General features: G+C 45.8%; 1 protein-coding gene across 2 annotated transcripts in view; it reads left to right on the top strand.

The window, feature by feature from the left end:
* Positions 1 to 22345, top strand: part of BORCS5 (BLOC-1 related complex subunit 5) — a 59611-nt gene extending 37266 nt beyond the window's left edge. For both annotated transcript variants that reach the window (XM_058655961.1, XM_004592570.4), the window contains exons 3-4: positions 12133 to 12290; positions 22111 to 22345. In XM_058655961.1, coding sequence (XP_058511944.1) covers positions 12133 to 12290; positions 22111 to 22341 — 389 coding nt within the window. In that variant the 3' untranslated portion in view covers positions 22342 to 22345. The remainder of the gene's footprint in view (positions 1 to 12132; positions 12291 to 22110) is intronic.
* Positions 22346 to 23322: the final 977 nt, after the last annotated feature.

Below are 23322 nucleotides of genomic sequence, written 5' to 3'. Positions count from 1 at the left end.
CACTCACCAGGTGCCTGCAACAGCCGTGGCTGAATCAGGCAAAAGGCAGGAACCTGTACCTGCATCTGCTTCTGTGTTGTGAGTGCAAGGACTCAGGCACCTGATCCATCACCTGCCACCTCCCAAGGTGGAGGCGGGATAACGGCTGGTACTCAGGCTCAGGCACTCTGAAGTGGGACTGGGATGTCCCAGGAAGTGTCTTAGCCACTGCGCCAGATGTCTGTTCCTCATTATTTGTTAGAAGTTGTATATAATACCTTGAATATGCAGTTTCATTTTCCATTAATAAAAATCAGCTACCCCTTCTCGTGTCCTAATCCCCTCTTTTTTTATGAAGGGTTTTTATATTTTATCTCATTTCGCACTTGCACAGGCTTTTAGTAGAGATGCTTTCCTCATTTGCTGGCTGAGGGCCCTGAGGCTCAGAAGAGTTAAACTCCTGCTGTCACAGAGCTGTGACAGGCAGAGCTGAGATTTGAATTTAGGTTTAATTTATTAAGATTTATCTATTTCAATGAGAGAGTTACAAAGAAAGAGAGAGAGGCAGAGAGAGCAAGATTTTCCATCCACTGTTCAATCCCCCAGTGGTTGCCTTAGCTAGAGTTAGGCCTGATGAAGCTAGAGCTCCCACATGGGTACAGGGGCCCAAGCATGTGGCATCCTCCACTGTTTCCCAGGCTCACTGGCAGGGAACTGAACCAGAGGTAGAACAAGTGAGATTCCAACCAGTACTCATAAGGGATGCTGGCGCTGCCGATGGCAACTTAACCAGCTATGGTATGTTGCTAGCTTTCCAGACTTAATTTAAAAACCTGTGTATTACCCAGTTTACAAGTCTGTTTACCTTAATTTTATCATAAAACTCATTATATTTCTGTTCAAAATGATGTCATGTGTTTGGGTTCCCCAGTTATTGTATCCCTTGGGTGGTGTGGATGTCGTTATTGGAGGTATTTCTGTTTGTTTCAGTTCCGATCTCCCCACTGTGAACCGACCAAGGATTTCCTTCCTCTGACTGCCTAGTTCTAAGTCTCATATGTGGCACCTTCCTGTTTCTAGGAAAACTAATGCGCAAAACGAAAAAAAGATAGCAAATAATCATTTTATTTTTCTATCAAATTGTCAGCCAACTTGTTCCATAAAGGAACACGTTTTCGCAGCTTATGGCAGTGTGGTATAGGTTTAGGTTTTTAGAAATTGAGCCACAGCGGTGGCACACATGCTCAATAGATTTGGAAATGTAGAAACACTTTCTCAGCTGTGATAGGAATCTTTCTGTTAATGGTTACATTGGATTCAGATATGTTATCACAGTGAACTTGAGGCCAGAGATCAGAGAACCAAGGAATTGACTTGATGAATATATGATTTAATTGTCCTCGATCAATCACACTCTGACTTAGCGATGATGGAATATATGGTGTGTGTATTTTATGTAGTTGCTAGGGGGAAAGGAGCAAAGTTTAATGTGCGGTTTTGTTGACCTTTGGTATCACTTTTATCTTGTAGTTCCATATAACTGCCTTTGGTGAATTTTCAAAAGCCTGTAGTCAAGTGATTTATAGATTAAGGGCTCATTCAGTACTTGCACAAGAAGAACCCATATCTTCAAGTATGGATGACGTAAGTTTACTTTGGAGGCAGGAATGAGTTCATTTCTTTGGAGAGATAGGAACAGAATGTGTGTCACTTGCCTGGGTAAGAAATGCATTTAAATTCAGAAGTTTGCTTGGGGGAAATGGAGTGGAATAATTGGGTGTTTGCGCTTCCAGATGCTGGGATCATTAGCTGAGGCCTAAGGGAGCACTGCTTCAGTCCGCCTGTGCTGCTCTAACGGAGTACCTGAGACTGGGTAGTTTATAAAGAACAAAAATCCGTATCCAACAGTTCTGGAAGCCAGGAAAGTCCATGAACAGGCATGGACACGCTTGTTTTTCTGGTCGGAATCTGGTGTCTGCTTCTAAGAGAATGCCTTGAATACTGCTTCCTCTGGAGGGAGAGCGTTGTGTCCTGGTGTGGCAGACAGTCATTTTGGAGGGCAGAAGAGGGATGGGGTCCTTCTGTGAAGCCCTTTCTTAAGGGTGCATGATCCCAGTGAGAACAGGAAGACCCCTCGTGGCCTATTCCTCCCTTAAAAGCCTGGTCTCTGAGTGCTGTCTGATTGGCCATACCTGCACTTTGGAGGGGCCCCATTGAAAACACAGGGAGCACCCCAGGTGTGTTATACCCACATGCAAGTGCTCCTCAATTTTTGAAACACTTTTCTATGGAGAACGAATCTGTTGAGTCTACAAGGCACTTGGATCTTTCGGAAGTAGCAGATGATTGCTTCCTTCAAGGACCTCACCTGGCAGCTGGAGAGAACAAGGCATGTCAGTAATACTACTTGGGAAACATTTGATTTGATTATAATTGCTGAAAGTGAACTGTCCGCTAAATATATTCCAAGAAGTAGAGCCCATAAAGGGATTTAGTCATAGGACGTCTGTATTGCTACTGGAAACATGTTTGATTTCAAAGAATAACAAAATCATAAATAGGCAAACTGTCTTTAAGCATAAAGTCTTGGGAAAGCAGTGGAAGATGGCCCAAGAACCTGGACTCCATAATCCACGTGGGAGAAAACTGCTAGTTCCCAGTTTCGGCCTGGCCCAGCCCTGGGTATTACAGCCACAGTAACTAAAAAAGCATGAAACTGGCAAAAAAAAAATTGACCTACAGATTGATGAAACCGAATAGACATATCAGAAAGTAATCTACATGATCTGCATGCAGTCAAATGCTCTTAGATGCAAGTGCCAAGAGCCTATGTTGGAGGAAGTGGCACTAGCAATGGCAAAGTTAAATGTATATATGTGGAGGAATGAAGTTAGATCTTTGTCTCTTAGTAACAACTGAAAATTGACTAAAATTAATTCAAAATGTACCGAAGACCTAAGTATAAGACCTGAATAAATCTGCTAGAAGAAAATACATACTTCAATACAGTGTGAAAGAAGCTGTGTGATCATTTCTGGGAGAAGACCCCAAAAACACAGGCAGCAGAGGTGAAACCAATTGGGATTATGTGAAAGTCAGATGTTTCTATATGGCAAAAGAAATAGCCACAGACGGCCAACAAAATCAGAGGAAACATTTACAAGCAGCTTATCCAACAGAGTTAACGTCTAGATTGCATCAGCAACTCAAAAAACAACTAGTCCAGTTAAGACATGGGCAAAAGGCCTGAATAGATAGTTCTCCGAAAGAGAGTACAAATGGCAGCAGAAATATGAAGAATGTGCGATGCTGCTAGTCATCAGAAGCCGAAAATCAAAACCACGGTGAGACACCACCTCACCCCGTGGGAACGGCTAGTATCAAAAACCGAGTAACAGTGCTAGTGAGCATACTGGGAAAGGGGATCACCTACATATTGCTAGCTGGTGGGGTTGTAAACTAGTACAGCCACTGGGAAAAACAGCATGGAGATAGCTTTAAAAACCAGAAAAAACTGTCATCCTGCCACTGGTATCAGCCGAAATGAGATGAAATTGTTTTATCAAAGACATCCCTGTTCCACCGTGTTTATAGCGGTACTCCTCACAACAGCAAGAAGCAACCAAGGTAAGGATGGAAATAATAGAAATTTTTAACAAAAATAGACAAATCAGAATTTTTTTTTGAGATTTATTTATTTTTATTACAAAGTCAGATATACAGAGAGGAGGAGAGACAGAGAGGAAGATCTTCCATCCAATGATTCACTCCCCAAGTGAGCCACAATGGCTGGTGCGTGCTGATCCGAAGCCGGGAACCAGGAACCTCTTCCGGGTCTCCCACGCAGGTACAGGGTCCCAAAGCTTTGGGCCGTCCTCGACTGCTTTCCCAGGCCACAAGCAGGGATCTGGATGGGAAGTGGAGCTGCCGGGATTAGAACCAGTGCCCATATGGGATCCTGGTGCGTTTAAGGCGAGGACTTTAGCTGCTAGGCCACGCCACCGGGCTCAAATCAGAATTTTATCTCTGAAAAGACTGACAAGATAAAATTTGTTACAAGAACTAAGAAAAAACAACAAATTCGTAAAATCAAAATTAAATGGGAACACTACAGATTCTGTGGTAATAGATTTTCTGAGTTCTATGGGTAATTGTACAACAGTAAATTGGATTTAAAAAGAAATTCCTATAAATACAGAACTATCACAGTACACCTAAACAGAAAATCTGTACAGATCTGTAACTGCTAAAGAGACTGACTGAATGGATAATCAAAAATCCCTCAGAAGGAAAAACACAGGAGGCCAGCGCAGTGGTTCAGCAAGCTAATCCTCTACCTGCCAGTGCTGGTGTCCTATGTGGGTAATTGTTCACGTCCAGGCTGCTCTTAATTCCAGTCCAGCTCGCAGTCACTTCACAAGCAATCCAAAGCCTTCTCAAACGCTTCCAACAAACAGAAGAAGGAACACTCAGAGCTCATCTGTTGAGCTAGCACTGTACTGACAGCAAAGCTAAAGACCATGAAAAAGACAAGCGCATACTGCTCCACTTTATAAACACTGATGAAAAGAGCCACAGCAAAACACGAACAAACCTAATGCAGGAGCATATTCAAACGAGTATGCACTGTTATCAGATTGGATTTGTTTCTGCAGCACAAAGATGATTAGTTCAACATGGGAAAACTAGCTTTGCATTAGAAAACCAAAAGAGAAAACCATGTGGTCACGTCAGTTAGTAGAGACAATGGCTGACGTAATTCAACTTCCTCCCTCCCTCCCTTCCAGAACATGTAGAGACAGGGAAAAAAGGGAGACAAAACATGGAAAGACAAAAGTAATAGGGGAGAAAGAGAAGAGGAGAAGATAAAGGGAAGGTAGGGAGTGAGGGAAAAGGAAGGAGGAAGAGACATCGAGAGCATGACTGATTATTCACTCCTCAGTAGGCCATGTGGCCAGGGCGTGGCCAGGGCCGTCTCCCATGTGCATGGCAGGGATCCAAAAAACAAAATGGGTCAACAGCTGCCTTACCAGGGCATTATCAGTAGGCAACTAGATCAGAAGAGCAGCAAAGTGTAAAGTGTGTTTATGACCTAGATGTAAGATATAAATCAGTAACACTCTCATTGCCTTTATCATAGTTTCCCAGAGAAGAAAATATTAGGCAAAAGCTTCATACTGGATTTGACAGTTATTTTTTGGATTTGATATCAAAGGCACAGGCAGCAAAGGAAAAAAACAACGACTTCATGAAATTTTCAAAATTTTTGTGTGTGAAAACACTATCAAGAAAATAAAAAGGTAACCCACAAAATAGGTGGAAAAGGCTGAAAGCGTTTTCAAATATTTGTCTAACAAGGAAGTCACATTTACAACATTCAGAGAACTTCTAAAACTCAACATCAAAATACCTAGAAACTGGAGAGTAAGCAGAAGACTTGAATAAGCAATTCTCTAAAGATACACAGGTGGCCAGTAAGCTCATGAAAAAACGTTGACATCATTAATCATTCACGAACAAAGGTGGTAGCACCGATTAGGATAGTTACTATTAAAAACCAGAAAGTGGGCTCAGCACAATGGCCTAGTGACTAAATACTTGCCTTACATATGCCAGGATCTCATATGGACACTAGTTCATATCCTAGCTGCTCCACTTCCAATCCAGCTCCCTGCTTGTGGCCTGGGAAAGCAGTAGAGAATGGCCCAGGGTCCTGGGACCCTGCACCCAAGTGGAAGATCTGGAAAAAACTCTTGGCTCTTGGCTTGAGATTGGCTCAGCCCCGGCCATTGTGGCCACTTGGGGAAGTGAACCAGTGCATGGAAGATCTTTCTCTCTGTATCTCCTTCTCTCTGTATATCTGCCTTTCCAATAAATAAATAAATAAATGAAATCTTAAAAAAAAAAAAAAAAGGAAGTGCGAATACCCATGGTTAGTAGCAGTGTAGGCTAGTGCAACTGTTATGGAGGTCAGTTTGGAGAGTGCTAACACAATTGAATATTGATCTACCATATGGCCCAGCTATCACACTTCTGGGACTATAGCCAAAGGAAATGAAATCTGCATATGAAAAAGTGACTTTTAATCCTATGTTTATAGCAGCACAATCTACAATAATGAAGACATGGAAACAATCCAGATACCCATCAAAAGAGGAATGGATAAAAGAAAAAAACTGAGGTAAATCTACTCTTCTGAATACTACTCAGCTATTAAAAGAATGAAATTGTATTATTTGAAACAAAATGATCCTAACTAAAGATCATTAAATTCAGTGAAATAAGACAATCTCGAGAGGACAAATATTATGCATTCTCTCTGATATAAGGCAGCCTTTGTGTAAAACACAAGATTAATAGGTATATAGGTAAACGTGTGTGTGTGTATATATATATTTATTTATCTAGAGAAACTATAATGGAGATAAGTATATCATGAAGATACGTTGCAGCTTGCATCTCTTAATAAAACATGGACTCCCAATGAAACTGTTAAATATCTGTTGACAATCGGATGGTGGACTTTCTACCACTGTCTGTACCTACAATGTCATGATACACCTAAATAGAAGAATGATGGACTTGTGACTGCTGTTGAAGGGCTAATACAGTTGTTACAAGGGAAAAGAGTTGGAGAAGGGTAAACGGGGACAGCGGGAGAAGAAATCCTGGAGTCTAAGGAACTGTATCAGAAAATTAAAAAACAGAAAATGCAGGCAAGACTGTGGAGTCCTCTGTGCACTCTTGGTGGGGATTTAAAATGGCATAGCTGCTGAAAGAGTGGTGGTTCCTCAGTTAAGCAAAATCAGTGTGCTGTTGGATCCAGCAATCCTAACTCCGAATACATAACTGAAAGAACCGAACACAGGGCACCAGAGAGGTATTTGTTCATACCTGTTCGTACACAGGGTTATTCACAAAAGCTGAAATGTAGAAAAATTATAATTTCCATTGACAGATGACTAAATAAGCAAAATGTGGCATTCTTTAAGAATCCCTTTGAAAGGCTGAACGTTTCACTGTGAGTGTATACGTGTGTATACATATATTTATACTTACACATACTACATGTATGTATGCAATGAATGTGAATTCGCCTTTCAAAGGAAATTCGGACAAATACTGCAACATGAATGGACCTGAAGGACATTATGCTAGATAAAATGAGTCCCCAATGGCACACTGTCTGATGCCATCCACATAGAGCATTCACAGAGAAACAAGCAGAATGATGGTTGCTAGGGGCTAGGAGGAAAAAGAAAATAGAGAGTTGCTGTTTTGTTCCTCTTTTTAGTAAGATTTGTTTATTTGAGAGGCAGAGTGGCAGAGAGATCCAGCTTCCACCTTGCTGGCTCACTCCCAAACAGCCACCACAGCCAGGGTGGAGCCTGGCCAAAGCCAGGAGCCACAGGCCCCATCTGGGTCTCCCCCAAAGTAGCCAGGACTTAGGCACACTTGGCCTTCCCAGGCACTTCAGCAGGAAGCCGAATGCAAGCAGAGCAGTGAGGAGTCAAAGCAGGGCTGTGAGACAAGCTCCCTGCCATGTCTTTTTCCAAGTCTCCACTTGAAAACCATCGCTAAAGGGAGACAGCTGAAGGGTTATTCTACACTGCGAACTCGGGGTCGGGACCAACAGGAAATTGTTCACAGAAAGCAGTGTTGAAATTAAGAAGGCCCTTGTTCTCGGCGTGAAAATAAAAGCAGCAAGCCAGTATTATAAATGCTGTTTGCCAGTATTACAATGCAGTTTGGATGAGAACCCTCATAACAGCCCTCGTGGAGGAAGGCAGAAAGGCCCCGGCTGCACTGGGCCGGGACAAGGACTACCTACATGGAAAAACGGGTGCTTGAGGCATCTCTCCAAGTGGTCACCCAGCGCTTAAACACAGGGGTTCTCCATGTGAGGAGACAGGAGCACTCCAAAGTATGTTTTCCTCATTCTTCCTGTCCTGAAAGAACGTGCTTTCTGCAACTGAGCATACTTTAAAAGTGAACTGAAATATACACAGTTTTAGATGTACGGATTTTATGCTGGGCATGGTTCATTGAGACACATATTACTAATAGGGAATGTTAACATGGGTGCTGGATGTGAATGATGATGATAAATGTATTAGCATTAATAGGGAAGTTGAGTGTATGGCATACGGATACTTTTTGTTTGGCAAATTTAAAATCATTCTGAAAAAAATGTAAAAAAAAAAGGGGGGGACCAGAATAAACTTTGCATTAAAAAAATTTGCATTTCCCAAGGTACATTGACTGTGAAAGTGTGAAAGATAACAGGCTGTTCACAAAGTCAAGAGCAACCACAATAAAGTCACTTGAAAGCTCTTTTTTTTTGAAAGTTTCACCAAAACCAGTCACAGTTCTACTTTAAATGAAACAAAGGAAGTGCAAGAAAAGGATGTGAAAAAAATCTGAAATATTAACACTAGAGCTTTTATTTGCCAGAGAGGTTTCCCTTCTTTTAGATGTTAACTCATGGCTTCCTTATTTCACCCCAACAATAATAAGAAGTAATGGGATACAGGATCACTTGGACAGGAGAACATTGTGTGATCAGAAAGAAAGTTCTCATTAGGAGCTTAAAATTACATGGCAACATTGTTAACTTCTAACAAGTAATTTCTAAGAACAGATAAGTTTTATGAAAAAGATGTCCACATGATGTCTAGTATTAAAAACTATCCCTTCTACTTAAATTCAATCAAAAGCAAATGCAAGTAAAATATTCCTTCTGCAAGGAATGAAGACGCAAGCGCTTGGCAGCAAAGTCTCGCAGGGAACTCCTCCGTACTGTCACCCTAAGCACTATTCCAGGCATTTAAAAAAATTGCATAATACCTCCTGTGTTTTTGCCCCTGAAAAATGCGGAGAGAGCTTCTTTGTTTGTTCACATAGTTACATGTCATGGTACATATGACCCAAGACTTGGATTTGGAGCATTTATTTCAGAGAAATAAAAATTTAAATTTACGTAGGAATCTCTACCTGACTGCTCAGAGCAGCCTAGTTGGTGATAGTCCTAAACTGGAAACAGCCCCAGTGCCCTTCAGTGGCTGAGTGGGCAAACCTACTTTGGCACATACATGCCATGGAATACTACTCAGAAATGAAAAAGAGTCAACTATTGATGGCTTCCTAATGTTACCTTGAGTGAAACAAAAACACAACTTAATCCTAAAGGTAATAAATCATTTATTCTATTTATATTGCATTTTTGAAAAGACAGATCTGTTAAAACAGGGAGCTGCTGCTGGGCTGAAGCGTGGAGTGGGAAGTGGGGGTCACGTGTAGTTATAAAAGTCACACACGCAGCTTTTGTGAGGCTGCAGCTTCTCAGCGTCTGCCGTGCGGGAAGTAAGATGCTATTGTGGACAGACTGGAGAACGAAGTCCACAGGCGGGGATGGGTAGCAGAGTGCGGCTCAGGACAACTGGGGGAGGGTGGAATTGTATTCTAATTCTGCAAGATGTTGTCACTGAGGGAAATTACTCAATGTTACGTTAAGATCCTAAAGTCAAAAATGAATCTACATTTTTGCTAATACCACATCCTCCAAAGGATGTCACCTGGAGGCAGGTTGAGTGTGAGGAGCCAGTGCTGTCCTGCGTGAGGCCTAGCAGGGCATCAGCCGACAGATGCCATGGCGTATGGGGAGCTGAGGAACACCTGGCCTTCCAGCCCCACCCTCTGCGCTTTCAGGCCAGGGTGGGGATCTGAGAGCCTGGCAGTGTGTCCATGAATTCTGAGAGTCCGACTGGGTAGGGCATCAGAGCCGTTGGTGAGGTTGCATGGGGGATGTTGGCTTAAGCTCCATCACCTCAGAGCAACGAGGGTTCATGTTTGTGCCTGGGGAGCAGGAATGCCTGGTGAGTGTGTTGTCCTGGCCCTACCTAGCGTGGGCCCCATTGTCATAGACGCTGGGTGTATCTTGGGTTACAGTGTGGACTCTATAATGATAGCCTAATCTGGTGATTGTAGGTGTGGCAGGAGGTTTCCCGGGATCCCAGAGACCCTTTGGGGAATCTCTGAGGTCAAAACTGTTCTTGTCATAGTAGACATTCTTTCCTCATTTTCTCACAAGTGTATGGTGGAGTTTTAAGAGGTTTCTTGAAGGAAAATAACAGTGGGTTAAATGCAGAAGTACATACGAGGGCCCGGCGCAGTGGCGCAGTGGCTAAATCCTCATCTTGGAAGCACCAGAATCCCGTACAGGCACTGGTTCATACCCTGGCTGCTCTGTTTCCCATCCAGCTCCCTGCCTGTGGCCTGGGAAAGCAGTCGAGGACGGCCCAAAGCCTTGGGACCCTGCACCCGCGTGGGAGACCCGGAAGCTTCTGGCTTTGGGTCGGCTCAACTCCTGCCATTGTGGCCATTTGGGGAGTGAACCAGCGGATGGAAGATCTTCCTCTCTGTCTCTCCTTCTCTGTAAATCTGATCTGCCTTTCCAATAAAAATGAATAGGTATAATCTTAATAGTAGCTATAAAAAGTAGTTGTGGTAACCCAGCTGTTTTCCACTGTTGCAGGCAGAGAAAGACATAAAAATCTAAACTAGTGTCATTCCTCTCACTTTTTATGTTTTTAAAAATGTAAGTATTTCCCTCAAAATATACTGTCATGTACTGGGGTTGTTATTTGAAGATATTTTAGTATTTAGGACAGTCTGTTTTAATTTTGTTAAGTGAATGGCGTTAGCTTGACCTGCATAAATAAAGGCTCTTGGAAGTCTTCAGCCATCACTGGCACGGTGCCGCTGGTTCTGGTAGCGGGCCATCTGAGAGCTGCCACCCTGACGGGACGCACTGCCTGCACGTCTAGGCCGCCTCTGCTCAGGGCTGCGCGGGGTGAGCTGCACAAATCGTCTAGCCTCTTGGGTTGATTTCTTCTTCTGTAAGCATTAATAATTAACCTATTCCTTAAGGAAAAGTGAGGAATCTAGATAGATAGATGGAAGACTTTGAAAATATAATGTCCTTTACCTAGGTAGGAGAATTTAACTAGTTTATAACTAAATTGGTGCTGAAAGCAATTGTGTGAAATGAGTTTCTGACATGTTACCTGACAGGCCATTTTTTTTCCCAACTTGCATCACTTTCCAGCAGTTTTCTTACAGGTCTTACTACTTTTTCTCATTTCCTGAGACAACTCTGAATTATGAAAAGGGATTAATTAATTTCAGTGTTACCAAGCAGGATGGGATTTATGCCTTGAGTTAGTGTGATAATTCAGCGGCCTTACCTATTTTATTGTATTTTAGATTTATTTATTAATTCAAAAGTCAGTTACACAGAGAGGAAGACATGCGTGCACACACACAAACACACCCCCACCCCATCCACCCTCCCACCTTCCAGCCTCTGAACTCCTGCTGGGTCTCCCGAGTGGATTTGGTGTCTGCTGCATTCCCAGGTGCGTTAGCCAGGAGGTGAATTGGAAGTGGAGCAACAGAGACATTAACTGGTGGCCATGTGGGATGCTGGTGTTGCAGGGGGCGGCTTGCTCGCTGCACCACAATGCTGGGTCCTGATTTTGTTGTTGTTGTTGCAGTTACTGTTTAAGACAGACAGAGAGAGAGAGAGAGAGAGAGAGAGAGAGAGAGAGAGAGAGATCTTCCGTCTACTGATTCACTCTCCAAATAACCCAACAGCCAGGCCTGGGCCAAGTTGAAGCCAGGAACTCCATCTGCGTTTCCCATGTCAGTGGTCGGGATCCAATAACTTGCCATCTGCCTCCAAGGGTGTGGAAGGAAGTGGGGTGGGATTCAAATCCAGGTACTCAGATAGACATACTATGGTGTGCTGCTTAATCTACTGCACTGCAACGCTGCCTTCAGGAGCTGTGTCTTGAGAAAATCACTTACCTGCTGTGTGTGATGTTCAGAAAGTTACTTAACCTCACTGTGTCTTGGCTTCATCGTCTTTCAGATGGAGCTGGTAGTCTCTGTCCGAGGCAGTTACAGAAAAACTGTACAAGGGTGGACAGCAGGGCTTGCACATACTTCATTTTATGATCATTGTAGTGACTCAATAACAAAAGAGGCAGGATGACTGTATCTGCTGTGAACTTAATAAACTTTTTTGTTATTCACAAGTTTATTGGCAACAGTTTCCATTGTATTTATTTCTGTTTTCTTCTTTTTTTTCAGGGCTTTTGAGCGGCCAGACTTCCCCAACAAATACCAAGTTGGAGAAGCTGGATTCTCAGCAGGTGCTGCAGCTCTGCCTCCGGTACCAGGACCACCTGCACCAGTGTGCGGAGGCCGTGGCTTTCGATCAGAATGCATTGGTGAAACGAATCAAAGAGGTAACGGGCTGCATTGGGATGCTGTTGCCAAGTCAGTGTTTTGCTCTTTTGTAACCCCTGAATCCTTTTCTTCTGGCCAGGGTAGCCAGCGGCCCTAGCTTTATGGGAAGCAAACATTCTCTAAGAATTGGCCTATGTTCCCACTGCGTTTCACAGCTTTAAAATGTGACAAAGAATAGTTCACAATGCTTGTCTAAGCTGGACTTTGCATCCTGGTTCACCACTCTTCTGCCTGGGCGAGTTGCTTAGTTTCTCTGTTTCCTCATGTGCAGAATGGGGCTGATAATAGAAACTGTCCCCAAGGGCTGAGTGACAGTAAAATTGCTCAGCAAACGTTAGCTATTATTAGTATGTACTAAGTCTTGACATACTAATTTGCTCTAGCAGCATAGTATCTTTGAGTTGACTTTAGCTGTTTCCTGGGGCTAATTTGCAGTGTTTCCCGGTAGGTTATCTTTTCTTTGAAAGCAGATCTGGACTCGCCATCATTACATCCAAAGCTCAGGCAGTGGTTTTTCTTGGTTGAATGTATGGAAACAGTTAAGCTTGCTTGACTTCCAAGGCTTGGTGAAGAAAGCAGCAGCTGGTAATCAGGTGAAGGTGCTCCGTAGACTCAGGACAGATGTGTAATTATCAATAACACAAACAGGTACTACTTCTAAGCCCTAAATGTGTCACCAGCCAGGGTGTTGCAGAGCACAGCTCTGTGGACACCAAGGAATACGTAAATACATCTCCCAAAGTGTTCAGCTACGGAGGGTTTGTACTCCTGATGTCCTGGAGTGGTGTCATATGAAGGAAATGTCAGGGGCTCTGCCTTGGAGAGGCCACTGAAGTGAATGGCACGCCTTGGGTTTGTTTCACCAAATGACCCTGGTCATTAACTCTGGTGAGAGAAGATGATGGATTGCAGATCATTACCAATTACTTTTCAGTTAGTAGTAGAGGCAGTACATGCTTAATTACAAGTTAGTCGTTAGTTATATGGCAGATTTAAATTTGCCAGCACCTTTAACATTTTAGTACTTAGTTATCGTAAAATGTTTACATTCCTAAGGCTGTTGCTTGCAAAACTTACGTATGGTCTTTCACATTAGTCGACATTGACAGGACCTTTGCATGTATTATTATCTTACTTTATTGTGTTATAGTCTACAAAGCCTGACTCACGTCAGGATCCCTTTGGTCTTTCACTTGTTTTCCTGCGAGTTCTCCCATCTTCCCAGGAAGTCTGTGGTGTAGTCTGTGAAGCTTTCAGACTTTACTATGTGTGGAGCAAACTTAGTGATGCGTCAGGTTGCCCCGCCACCTGTAATGCTGGCATCCCGTAAGGGGCTGGTTTGAGTCCCAGCTGCTCTTGTTCTGATGAAGCACTTGAGAAAGTAGTGGAAGCTGGCCCAAGTAGTCAGGCCCCTGACACTCATATTGGAGACCAGGAGGGAGGAGTTTCAGCCCTGGCCTTTGCAGCCATGTGGGGAGTGAACCCTGGAGGGGAGATGTCTCTATTTCTGTCTTCTCCCCCTTTCCAAATAAATAAACAGGCATTAAAAGATACATTTATTTTCATTTCATTTAAAAGGTAGGAAGACAGAGCTCGTTCATCTGCCAGTTCAGTTACAGTAAGCCCACAATGACAGGGCTGAGCCAGGCTCACACCAGGACCCCATAACCCAAACCAGGTCAACCACTTGGGTGGCTGGGACCCAAGTATTTGAGCCATCAGTTGCTGCCTTCCAGGGTACCCATTAACAGAAAACTGTATTATAAGAAGAGTGGCCAGGACTTGAACCAGGCATTCTGCCACAGAAGTCCAAAAATGCAAGCTAACCACCGTGTCGAATGCCCACCCCTGAATCTTTGTTCTAATGAGCTTGCCAGAGGATAAAGATGCCATATTCCTTAACTAGAATTGGGGTCCCACTGACCTTGGAGCACTGTTTTTCTCACAACCAGTCCTATGCAATGAGGTTCTCTCTCTTGTAATCCATCACTATTCCTTTTAGAATTACAATGTGTATTGTCTTTCTTTTCTTTAAAAAACAGGTGGTTTCTGCCATTGTATCAGTGTTACTTTTTTTTTCCTCAAGATTTAGTCATTTTTCTTGGAAAGGCAGTTTAACAGAGAAAAAGAACTTCTATCCACTGGTTCACACCCCAAATGGCTGCAGTGGTTGGGGCTGAGCCGATCCAAAGCCAGGAGCCAGGGTCTCCCAGGTGGGTGCAGGGTCACAAGGTTTTGAGCCATCCTCGACTGCTTTCCCAGGCCACAAGCAGGGAGCTGGATGGGAAGTGTAGCAGCTGGGATGTGAACCGGGGTCCATATTGGATCCTGGCACTTGCAAAAAGAGGGCTAGCCAATTGAGCCATCACACTGGGCCCCACCATGTATATTTTCTAAGTTTCTTCTCAAACTTATTTACCCTTAGAGCCTTTATTGTACGTAATATTTATTACCATCCCATAGAAGCAGTGGATTTGGAACACTTTTTGGGAAATGCTATTACAGTCATCCAACTTTACCATGCTTTCCTGTTGCTCTGGGTGTTAGCTGGGACATTAATTTTCAGAGAGAATATGTTAGAACATCAGATTGATTTTTTTCTTTAATGCTTGTTTATTTTCATCTGTTTGAAAGGCATAGTGAGCAAGTAAGCCAGAGAGAGCAAGCTTCAATCTGCTGCTCTGCTCCCCAAATGCCCCCAACACCTTACGGCAGGGCAGGCCAAATCCAGGAGCCTGCGAGTACATCTGAGTCTCCCACAGGGTAACAGGAGCGCACGTGCTTGGGCCACCAGTACCTGCCTCTCAGGTTGCACAAGCAGGAACCTGGGTCAGAAGAGGAGGAAGCAGGACCCACACTGCTGCTTCGGTATGGGATGCACTTGTCCCAGAACACCCCCCGGTAAATAGGCTCTTTGGTGCTTTGCCTTTTTTTTAAGTCCCTTAACCCATATCGGTTGTTTTGTGGTTTAGGAAAGTAGAACAAACGAATTAGGTGACTAGCTCAGTGCGTTAGAGCTAGGTAAAGTATTCTGTAAGTGGTAGAAGCGGACGGAGCACATTATTACGTTGTTAGGATTTTAGGGCAGTGTTCCTTGGCCCTGACTGCGTGATGGAATCACCGAGGAGATTTTCTCCCCAAATCTTATGCTTACGCTGAAGCAGCCACATGCAGGGAGCGCTCATACACTCAGTGTCCAGCTACTGTAGTCAGAACTTGCAGACATGCTTGGGGCATACCTCTAACCATTCTGTAATTCCCTCCCTTATTAACATGCTGTGCCACAGTGCCACCCCCACATCCTCAAAGTTCATTTTCTTCTAAGATGCTCAAGCTATTCCTTCATCCACCGTGCCCTTCCTTTTTTCCATTCAAGTGTCAGATGATGGTTCTGAGGGAGTGCCGCAGGGCTGCATGGCTGAGTTCAAATCCTGGTCCTGCTTCCAGGCAGCTGTGTGGTTTTGGACAGGTAACTTCTTGTTAGCCTAGTGTCCTCGTGATCGTGTATCTGCGCTCAGAGACGACTAGGGAGCAGTGAGCTGTTGAAGGAAGTACCTACAGTCAGACTGACACAGAGTGAGCACTGTAGTTCTCTTTTTAAATATTTATTTGAGAGAGAGAATCTCTTTCACTGGCTTAGGGCTGGGCCAGGCTGAAGACAGAAGCCAGAAGCTCCATCTAGGTCTTCCATACAAGTGTAGGAACCCCACACTGGGATCCCCTCAGATGCCTTGCCGTTTGCATTAGCAGGAAGTGGGATCAGAAGCCAGGCAGCTGGGACTGGAGCCAGCATTGTGGTGTGGAACTGGCGTTGGACTGTGGTTTAACCCACTGTGCTGTAACACTGGCTCTACATCAGTTTCTGAGCAAAGATAAAGCGTCTAGAGTTGTCTGATTATCTTTACATTTTAATTTGTTTATTTGAAAGAGACAGAACAAACAAATCTCCCATTCGTTGATTCCCTCCCCAAATGCATGTACTAGTCAGGGCTGGGCCAGCCTGAAGCCAGGAGTTAAAACCTCAACCTGAATCTCCCACGTGAATGGCAGAACATCAGTTACTTAAATCACCACCCTCTGCCTCCAGGGATACCATTAGCAGGAAGCTAGAATAAGAACTGGAGCTGAGAATTGAACCCAGGTGTTCTAATGTGGGATGCAGATGTCTCAAGCACTATCTTAACTGCTAAGCCGAATGCCCACCCCTAGGTTCACTGTGTGCTCAAAGGTCTCCCTGTGGCTTTAATTCTAATTGGCACCTATGAGCATGCCGCGTTAGCATGGGCCGCTGTGAAGCCTGGGAGAGTGGCAGTCCTGAGAAAGGTACATGGTTAGAGAGGATTCTGAAAACATTCTCAGGGTTTTTTTTTTTTAAGATTTATTTATTTTTATTGGAAAGGCAGATTTACAGAGAAGAGGACAGAGAAAGATCCGCCATCCGCTGGTTACTTCCCACATGGCCTCAATGGCCAATTGGCCAATGCTGAAGCCAGGAGCCAGATGCTTCTTCTGGGTCTCCCACTCAGGTGCAGAGTCCCAACACTCTGGGCCATCCTGATCTGCTTTCCCAGGCCACAAGCAGGGCGATGGATGGGAAGTAGAGCAGCTGGGATTAGAACCGGTGCCCATATAGGATCCTGGCACATGCAAGACAAGGATTTAGCCACTAGGCCATCGTGCCAGGCCCTTCAGATTTTTCTTATTCAGCCATTTTCACTACACAAACAAAGGAACCAAGGTGCTCAAGTTTACATGGGACTTGCCCGAGAGCTTTCTGCTCGTGAATGACCAAGGTGCTCGAAGGTGAGTCTTGCTGACTGCTGGCCCTGTTCCCTCTCACCGCATGACGTAGGGCCTACTTTGGAACCCTTCATTTTAGCACTGTCTCTCCTTCACACAGAAATGCATAGCTGGCATTTGAGGGCTGCCATTCATGGGCCTGCAAGCAGGCCTGGCTGGGCTTTCTGCCAACTGCACCGTCATGTTTAAGACCCCACTGGTGCCATTTCAAAGTATTTAAACGAACTTCCTGTTCTGTGTGTACTCTGAGCGGAGAGGTTGAGGAAGGTTAAGTGAATCATTTCCAGGGTTGCACAGCCTCAGCACTGACTGCAGTAGTGGCGTTTGCTCTGAACTTCCCTGGTTGGGAGCTGGGTCAGCGTAAACCATCATCCAGGTGAGACAGCTGCTCAGCCAGCCAGCGTGAACCAATGCGCCTTTACGGGACACTGTTGCTCGCTGCCTGCTGCTACTGTTTGACATATTCTGGCAGCAGTCGCTGCTTTCTTGACTGTTAAATGGGTTGGGAATGCTTCTTTTTTTTTTTTTTTTTTTTAGATTTATTTTTTTTAATTGCAAAGATAGATATACAGAGAGGAAGATCTTCTGTCTGATGATTCACTCCCCAAGTGACCGCAATGGCTGGTTCTGCGCCAATCCGAAGCCAGGAGCCAGGAACTTCTCCAGGTCTCCCAAGGCTTTGCCTATCCTGTACTGTTTTCCCAGGCCACAAGCAGGGAACTGAATGGGAAGTGGAGCTGCCGGGATATGAACCTGTGTCCTTTTGGGATCCTGGTGGGTTCAAGGCGAGGACTTTAGGCGCTAGACCACCACACCAGGCCCGGGAATGTTTTTTTTAATGCAAATTTTATCAAGATCCTTGAGATATCTAAATTGTTTTTGCTGAAATCTAAGACAAGGCAGTTGAAGGAAATTTTGTGCTGCCTCCATCTCACAAATTATAAATTTCAGGCTAGAATCTTAGAATAGTATAGTTTCCCCTTTGTTATCCTTGAAGTGGGGGCTTTTGTCTTCAGTGAGAGTCCATTCAGTCCCCTGGGGAGAGGGCAGGCCAGGTGTGGTTGAGCTCACTCTGCTTAGCCTGGCTGGGAAGGCTGCCGCTGACCGTTTCCTGGGCCTGGCCTCACAGTTCTTCACACCAGCACCGTCCAGCGGAAGAGAGATGCCGCAGGAGGGCCAGATCCAGTCCCTTACTTGCTGTGACGGATGTAGGCTTGTGGTTTTTGGGCAAGGCATGAGCAAGGCCCTGGCTGCTCTGTGATGTAACCCCGCTCAGGTTCTGGGCCCCGACACACGAGCATGCAGGAACAGCCACACCATGGCCCCAACCGGATTCCACCCTAAACCTGCCCTTAGCTGATTCTGCCAGCTCCACTCGTGCTAACTGTGTGTGTCAGGCACCAAAACCTGGGTTCTCCCCGTCGTCCCTTCTCCCTCATCTCTGAGTACCTGCAACTTACAGGCCAATGCGTAGGCAGTATTGTGCACCTCTGGATTATAGAAATGGCATGTGAGCAAGAGAAAGATATTCTCTGTATCTCTTTTGGTGAAAAAAGCAAGGAATGTTAGCACATTTGAATACTGCTTGCCTAGGATAATGCCTGTCATGAACAAGTTAATATCCTCTTTAGTTAATTCATCCTATGGCAGCTAGACTTGCTCATTCTATTAGAGAATATGAAAGTTACATTAGGCAGGATACACTTGGCTGCAGCTGTAAGTAGACTCAAAGCTAACGACTCAGAACAACAGAAGCGTGTGTCTTGCTCATGTTTAAGGTATGTATTGGTAGCAAGTGACTCTCCTACATTGAGTTCAGCTCTGCGTTGTTTGCCTCATGTGGGTGTGTCATCACCAAAGACCATGTTACTGACAACATCTCATTAGTAGGTGGGAGAAGAGTGTGTTATGACAAAGATGGGTGCGCTTGACGCTAGCCCTGTTGTCTGTTAGTTTAGCTAGACTTCAGTTCCGTGACTACAACCACTCTGAAGGTACTAGAACATGGACCATACATACACACACATATGCTGTAGTTAAACCTACATCTTGAACCTCTGTGTTTTCTTTGAACTTGCATTCCTAAAATGCAAAGCTGGCTCGGGGTCCCATGTCAGATTGCCCTGGGTTTCAGTCTTCCTGCCAATGAAAACCAAGTAGAATTAGGAAAGCCTCATGCTTGCAGTGATAGGTGAGAAAATACAGGGCATGGCATTATGCATTTGATATGGTTTAAACTGTGGTAAATATTTCAGAAGATTAGAAGAAAACAAGACAGCCAATGGATAGTGACTGCCTATTGGTGCAGATTGCCCATGGTATTTTGGGAGGCTGCTATTGGTTTTCTTTTTCTTTTTTCTTTCGTTTCTTTTTTTTTTTTTTAAGATTTATTTATTTTTATTACAAAGTCAGATATACGGAGAGGAAGAGAGACAGAGAGGAAGATCTTCCGTCCGATGATTCACTCCCCAAGTGAGCCACAACGGCCGGTGCGTGCCGATCCGATGCCGGGAACCTGGAACCTCTTCCAGGTCTCCCACGCGGGTGCAGGGTCCCAAGGCTTTGGGCCGTCCTTGACTGCTTTCCCAGGCCACAAGCAGGGAGCTGGATGGGAAGTGGAGCTGCCGGGATTAGAACCTGCGCCCATATGGGATCCTGGTGCGTTCGAGGCGAGGATCTTAGCCGCTAGGCCACGCCGCCGGGCCCTCTTTTTTTTTTTTTTTTTTTTTTTTACGAAAATCTTTGAAACATGTATTACTATTATTTCAATGTCCAACTTGGAGTATTTGTCTCGCTCTTCTCCCAGGGGAGTGATGCGTCTTCCTGCCTGCAGGTGTTTGACTCCCCGAGAGAAGCAGTGCCTGTTGGGGTTCTGCGTGCACATGCATACACCTCCGCTGCAACCCTGAATCAGTGCTGAGCAGGCTGTCTTGCAGGAGTCAGGAGTGATCATGGAACAAAGCAAAAACGTCCTCCTTCCTAAACCTTACACCCCACTTGGGAAAGAAACAGCAAACAAGATGAAACAGGGATAGCATGTAAGATGGTGAGGGATGCAGAGAGTAAAAACGACGCAGCGGGGTGTATGAGAGAGCAGTGGGGTGGGTTTAGATGGGGTGTTCTGGAAAGGCCTTCCTGGAAGGGAGTGAGGCAGCAAAGGCCTGCCGACTAGAACAGACCTAGCCAGGACGCCCTCCCTGGTAACTGCCTGCATGTGAGCACAGTCAAAGCCTGGGCCAGGGCAGTCCCCATGCCTGAGACTGTTCAGCACGGCCAGTCTGCCCGTTGACACTCTGCCCCGGATGTTCTGGAGTCTTACCTGCGTCTCTGGTAGTGACGGAGAGGATACTTGCAGATCTGTACCCCTCTGGAAAAATCTTAGTACTTTGAAATGTCCGAGATTCCCGAAGGGTTTCTCCAGAATGTGTTTCTAAAGCTCCAGGCCACAGGGAGCTCTGCTGGGTGGAGGGATTGTGCTGTCTCGTGTTCTCAGACTTTGCTTGACATCCCATACTCCGTGGTTACATGTTTGTAGAGAGATCTTGCCACTTGCCTGGGTTGTGTCCAGCCATTACCAGACGTGCACGTGGAGGAAGTCCAGGTGACAGCCAGCCTCGGCCAGGCGCCAATGCTGGGTGTGAGGGTGTGCTGTACAACACAGGGCTGTCTCTCTTGGAGATAAGATCATTTATTTCAAAGGCAGCGAGACAAGTAAGGAGGAATGACAAAAACATTATCTCATGGAAATATGGCCTTTGCTTGCATAATTAGAGCAACATTTCACTAACTTCTCCCTAAATCTCAAAGTACTTTAGCTTCTTCTCTTTCCTTCCTCATCTGGAAATTGGAGAATTCTCTCTTCCGCCCTTGGTGAGGTTTAGGTTCTGTCGGCAGTCACCCGTCTGCCTTTCCGTGGCGTAGTGTCCTGGTCTTAGTCGTGTCCCTGCCTGGCCAGTCTCCGGCCCTGCTCCTGGCCTCTCTCCTTGTCTCTGCCTGGCAGGCCCTTTCCTCCCATCAGCATTGTCCTCTCACAGCCTCTCCACTTTGCCTTGGTGGGCAGGCTGTCCTGCCTCAGTGCTCTGACACTTGTAGAATTTTGATTCAAATTTCATTTGCATCTGTTGAACAGTTTGGCAGTAATTGACATCTTAAAGATACTGAGTCTTCCAGTCCATGTTTGTGGTATGCTTCTCTGTTTGGGGGTCTCATTTTTCATAGTGTTTATAATACTGACATACAGGTCTTACCATCTTGTGTGGAGTTTTAAGTACTTCGTGTTGATTGCTGCACTTCTGCCTAGCCTGCCTGTGTTCTGACGTGCAGTTCTGCAGGAGCACAGCTCGTGTTAGGCAGTGACTGGTTACTGCTTTGGGGTTGTTCTGACACTGTGAAGCACATTGTCCTGTCCCCTGCGGATGAAGACAGTATTCCTTTCCAGTTTCATGCATTTTAAAAATCACCATGTGTGTTTTGCTCCAGTGTGAGCCTCGGGACGGCTGTTACCTGCAGATGCTGAGGCTGGAGGAGTCCTTGCCCCGGCCTGCTCGGGGGGAGCGAGGTCTGTGATGGTGTAGGTTTTCCATAGACTTTCTTCACCAGGCTGAGTTCTCCCTGCTTGAGATGAACCGCACTCAGTCATGAGGTGTGATTTTTTTTTTCATATTCCTGGATTTGACTGGCTGATGTTTTGGGTTTCTTTAAGTAGTGGAGCAGCCAGGAGGGCAACTAGGCCTTCACTGTTTGATTAAGGTACTTGCAACAAGTTTGAGTGCCTTCTGCAGACACAGAACCCTCCCTCTGCCGGGGCGGTCCTCGCCTGGCCCCTCTCCAAGGATGGGTCTGGCCCAGCAGTGGATGCTCTGGGACTTCTCACTGGGCTCCTTGCCACCAGTGCTTCTGGTAGACCCAGTCAGATGCCACGTGACCTCCGGATGTCCATTGCTCTTGCCAAGATACCTGATGTGCTGGCAAGGCTGGAGCTAAACATTTAACATGTTTCACTTCTTTTTGCTTCTACAGATGGATTTGTCTGTAGAAACCCTCTTTAGTTTCATGCAGGAACGTCAGAAGAGATATGCCAAGTACGCGGAGCAGATCCAGAAAGTCAATGAGATGTCCGCCATCCTGCGCCGCATCCAGATGGGCATCGACCAGACGGTGCCGCTGATGGAGCGGCTCAACAGCCTGCTGCCCGAAGCCGAGCGCCTGGAACCCTTCAGCGTGAAACCGGGCCACAAGCCCCAGCTCTAGGGCCCGCACCACACCGAGGGCATGTGGAGGCAGAGGCCCAGGACTGCCCAGGGCCAAGGCCGCCTGGAGATGGGGCCCTGCTCCCACCCAGCGCCTAGGCTGCGCAACATGGACGGACGAGGTCTTGGGGACAACTCAAGTTGCAGCATTTGGATGATTGGGAGTTCTGTCAAGAACTATTTGTTGAGAATTATTTTTTTATTTTGCTTAGATTTTTAGTTGGGACTATTTATGACCTGATTTAGCTGTTAGGGTGAAAATATGGAGAGAGGGGGAGCGGGCTCAGAGAGGCTGTGCCCAGATGTGCCTCCTGAGCGTGCACTCGGGAGGCACTGGGCGTGGGCTGCTGACATAAAGAGCTGATTACGTCACACTCCGAGAACTGTGGTCCTGCTGTTCTGTCGCGCCCATCTGTCCCAGGACCCTCTTGCTGCCCCACGCACACAGGCTCTGTGTAGTGTGCCAGTCAGTGTCCCCTGTGCGTCGTCGCCACAGCACCATGACACTCGGTGGGTTTCCTCAGACTGGGTTTCACCGTGTCACCCCAGTGCAGGCAAGGCTCTGACCTCCTGCTCGGTTTGAGGCCACCTTTGTCTTTCCCAGGGCTGCTAAACACGGGATGTTAGGGGTGGCAAGGCTCACTGCAGGGCAGAGGCTGGGCCCATTTGGGTCTTCCTTTCAAACGAAAAGTGAATCATTTTTCTTTAGACAGCTTTTTATCAGTGCAACCCGACAAAGGTTAAAAGAATGGGCCTCCCCTCCTGGCTGCTTCCTGTCCCTCTGCTAGGAAAGGGGCGCACTCCCTCAGCACCTCTGTTCCCTGGGCTGGGTAGCCATGCTGCCTCCCTCATGGGGAGGCAGAGGCCCCACTCAGAGCCCTCCAGGAAGGCATGCCCCTGCCTGGCCGTGCGGTCACAGCTGGGTGCCGTGCACTCCAGGAACCCTAGAAAAGCTGAGGATGGCAAGGGCTCCGCGATGCCA

Source organism: Ochotona princeps, chromosome 27, assembly GCF_030435755.1.
Source record: "Ochotona princeps isolate mOchPri1 chromosome 27, mOchPri1.hap1, whole genome shotgun sequence".
NCBI lineage: Eukaryota > Metazoa > Chordata > Mammalia > Lagomorpha > Ochotonidae > Ochotona > Ochotona princeps.
Note: the sequence above shows the minus strand (reverse complement) of the source record. Positions and strands in the feature narration are given on the sequence as shown.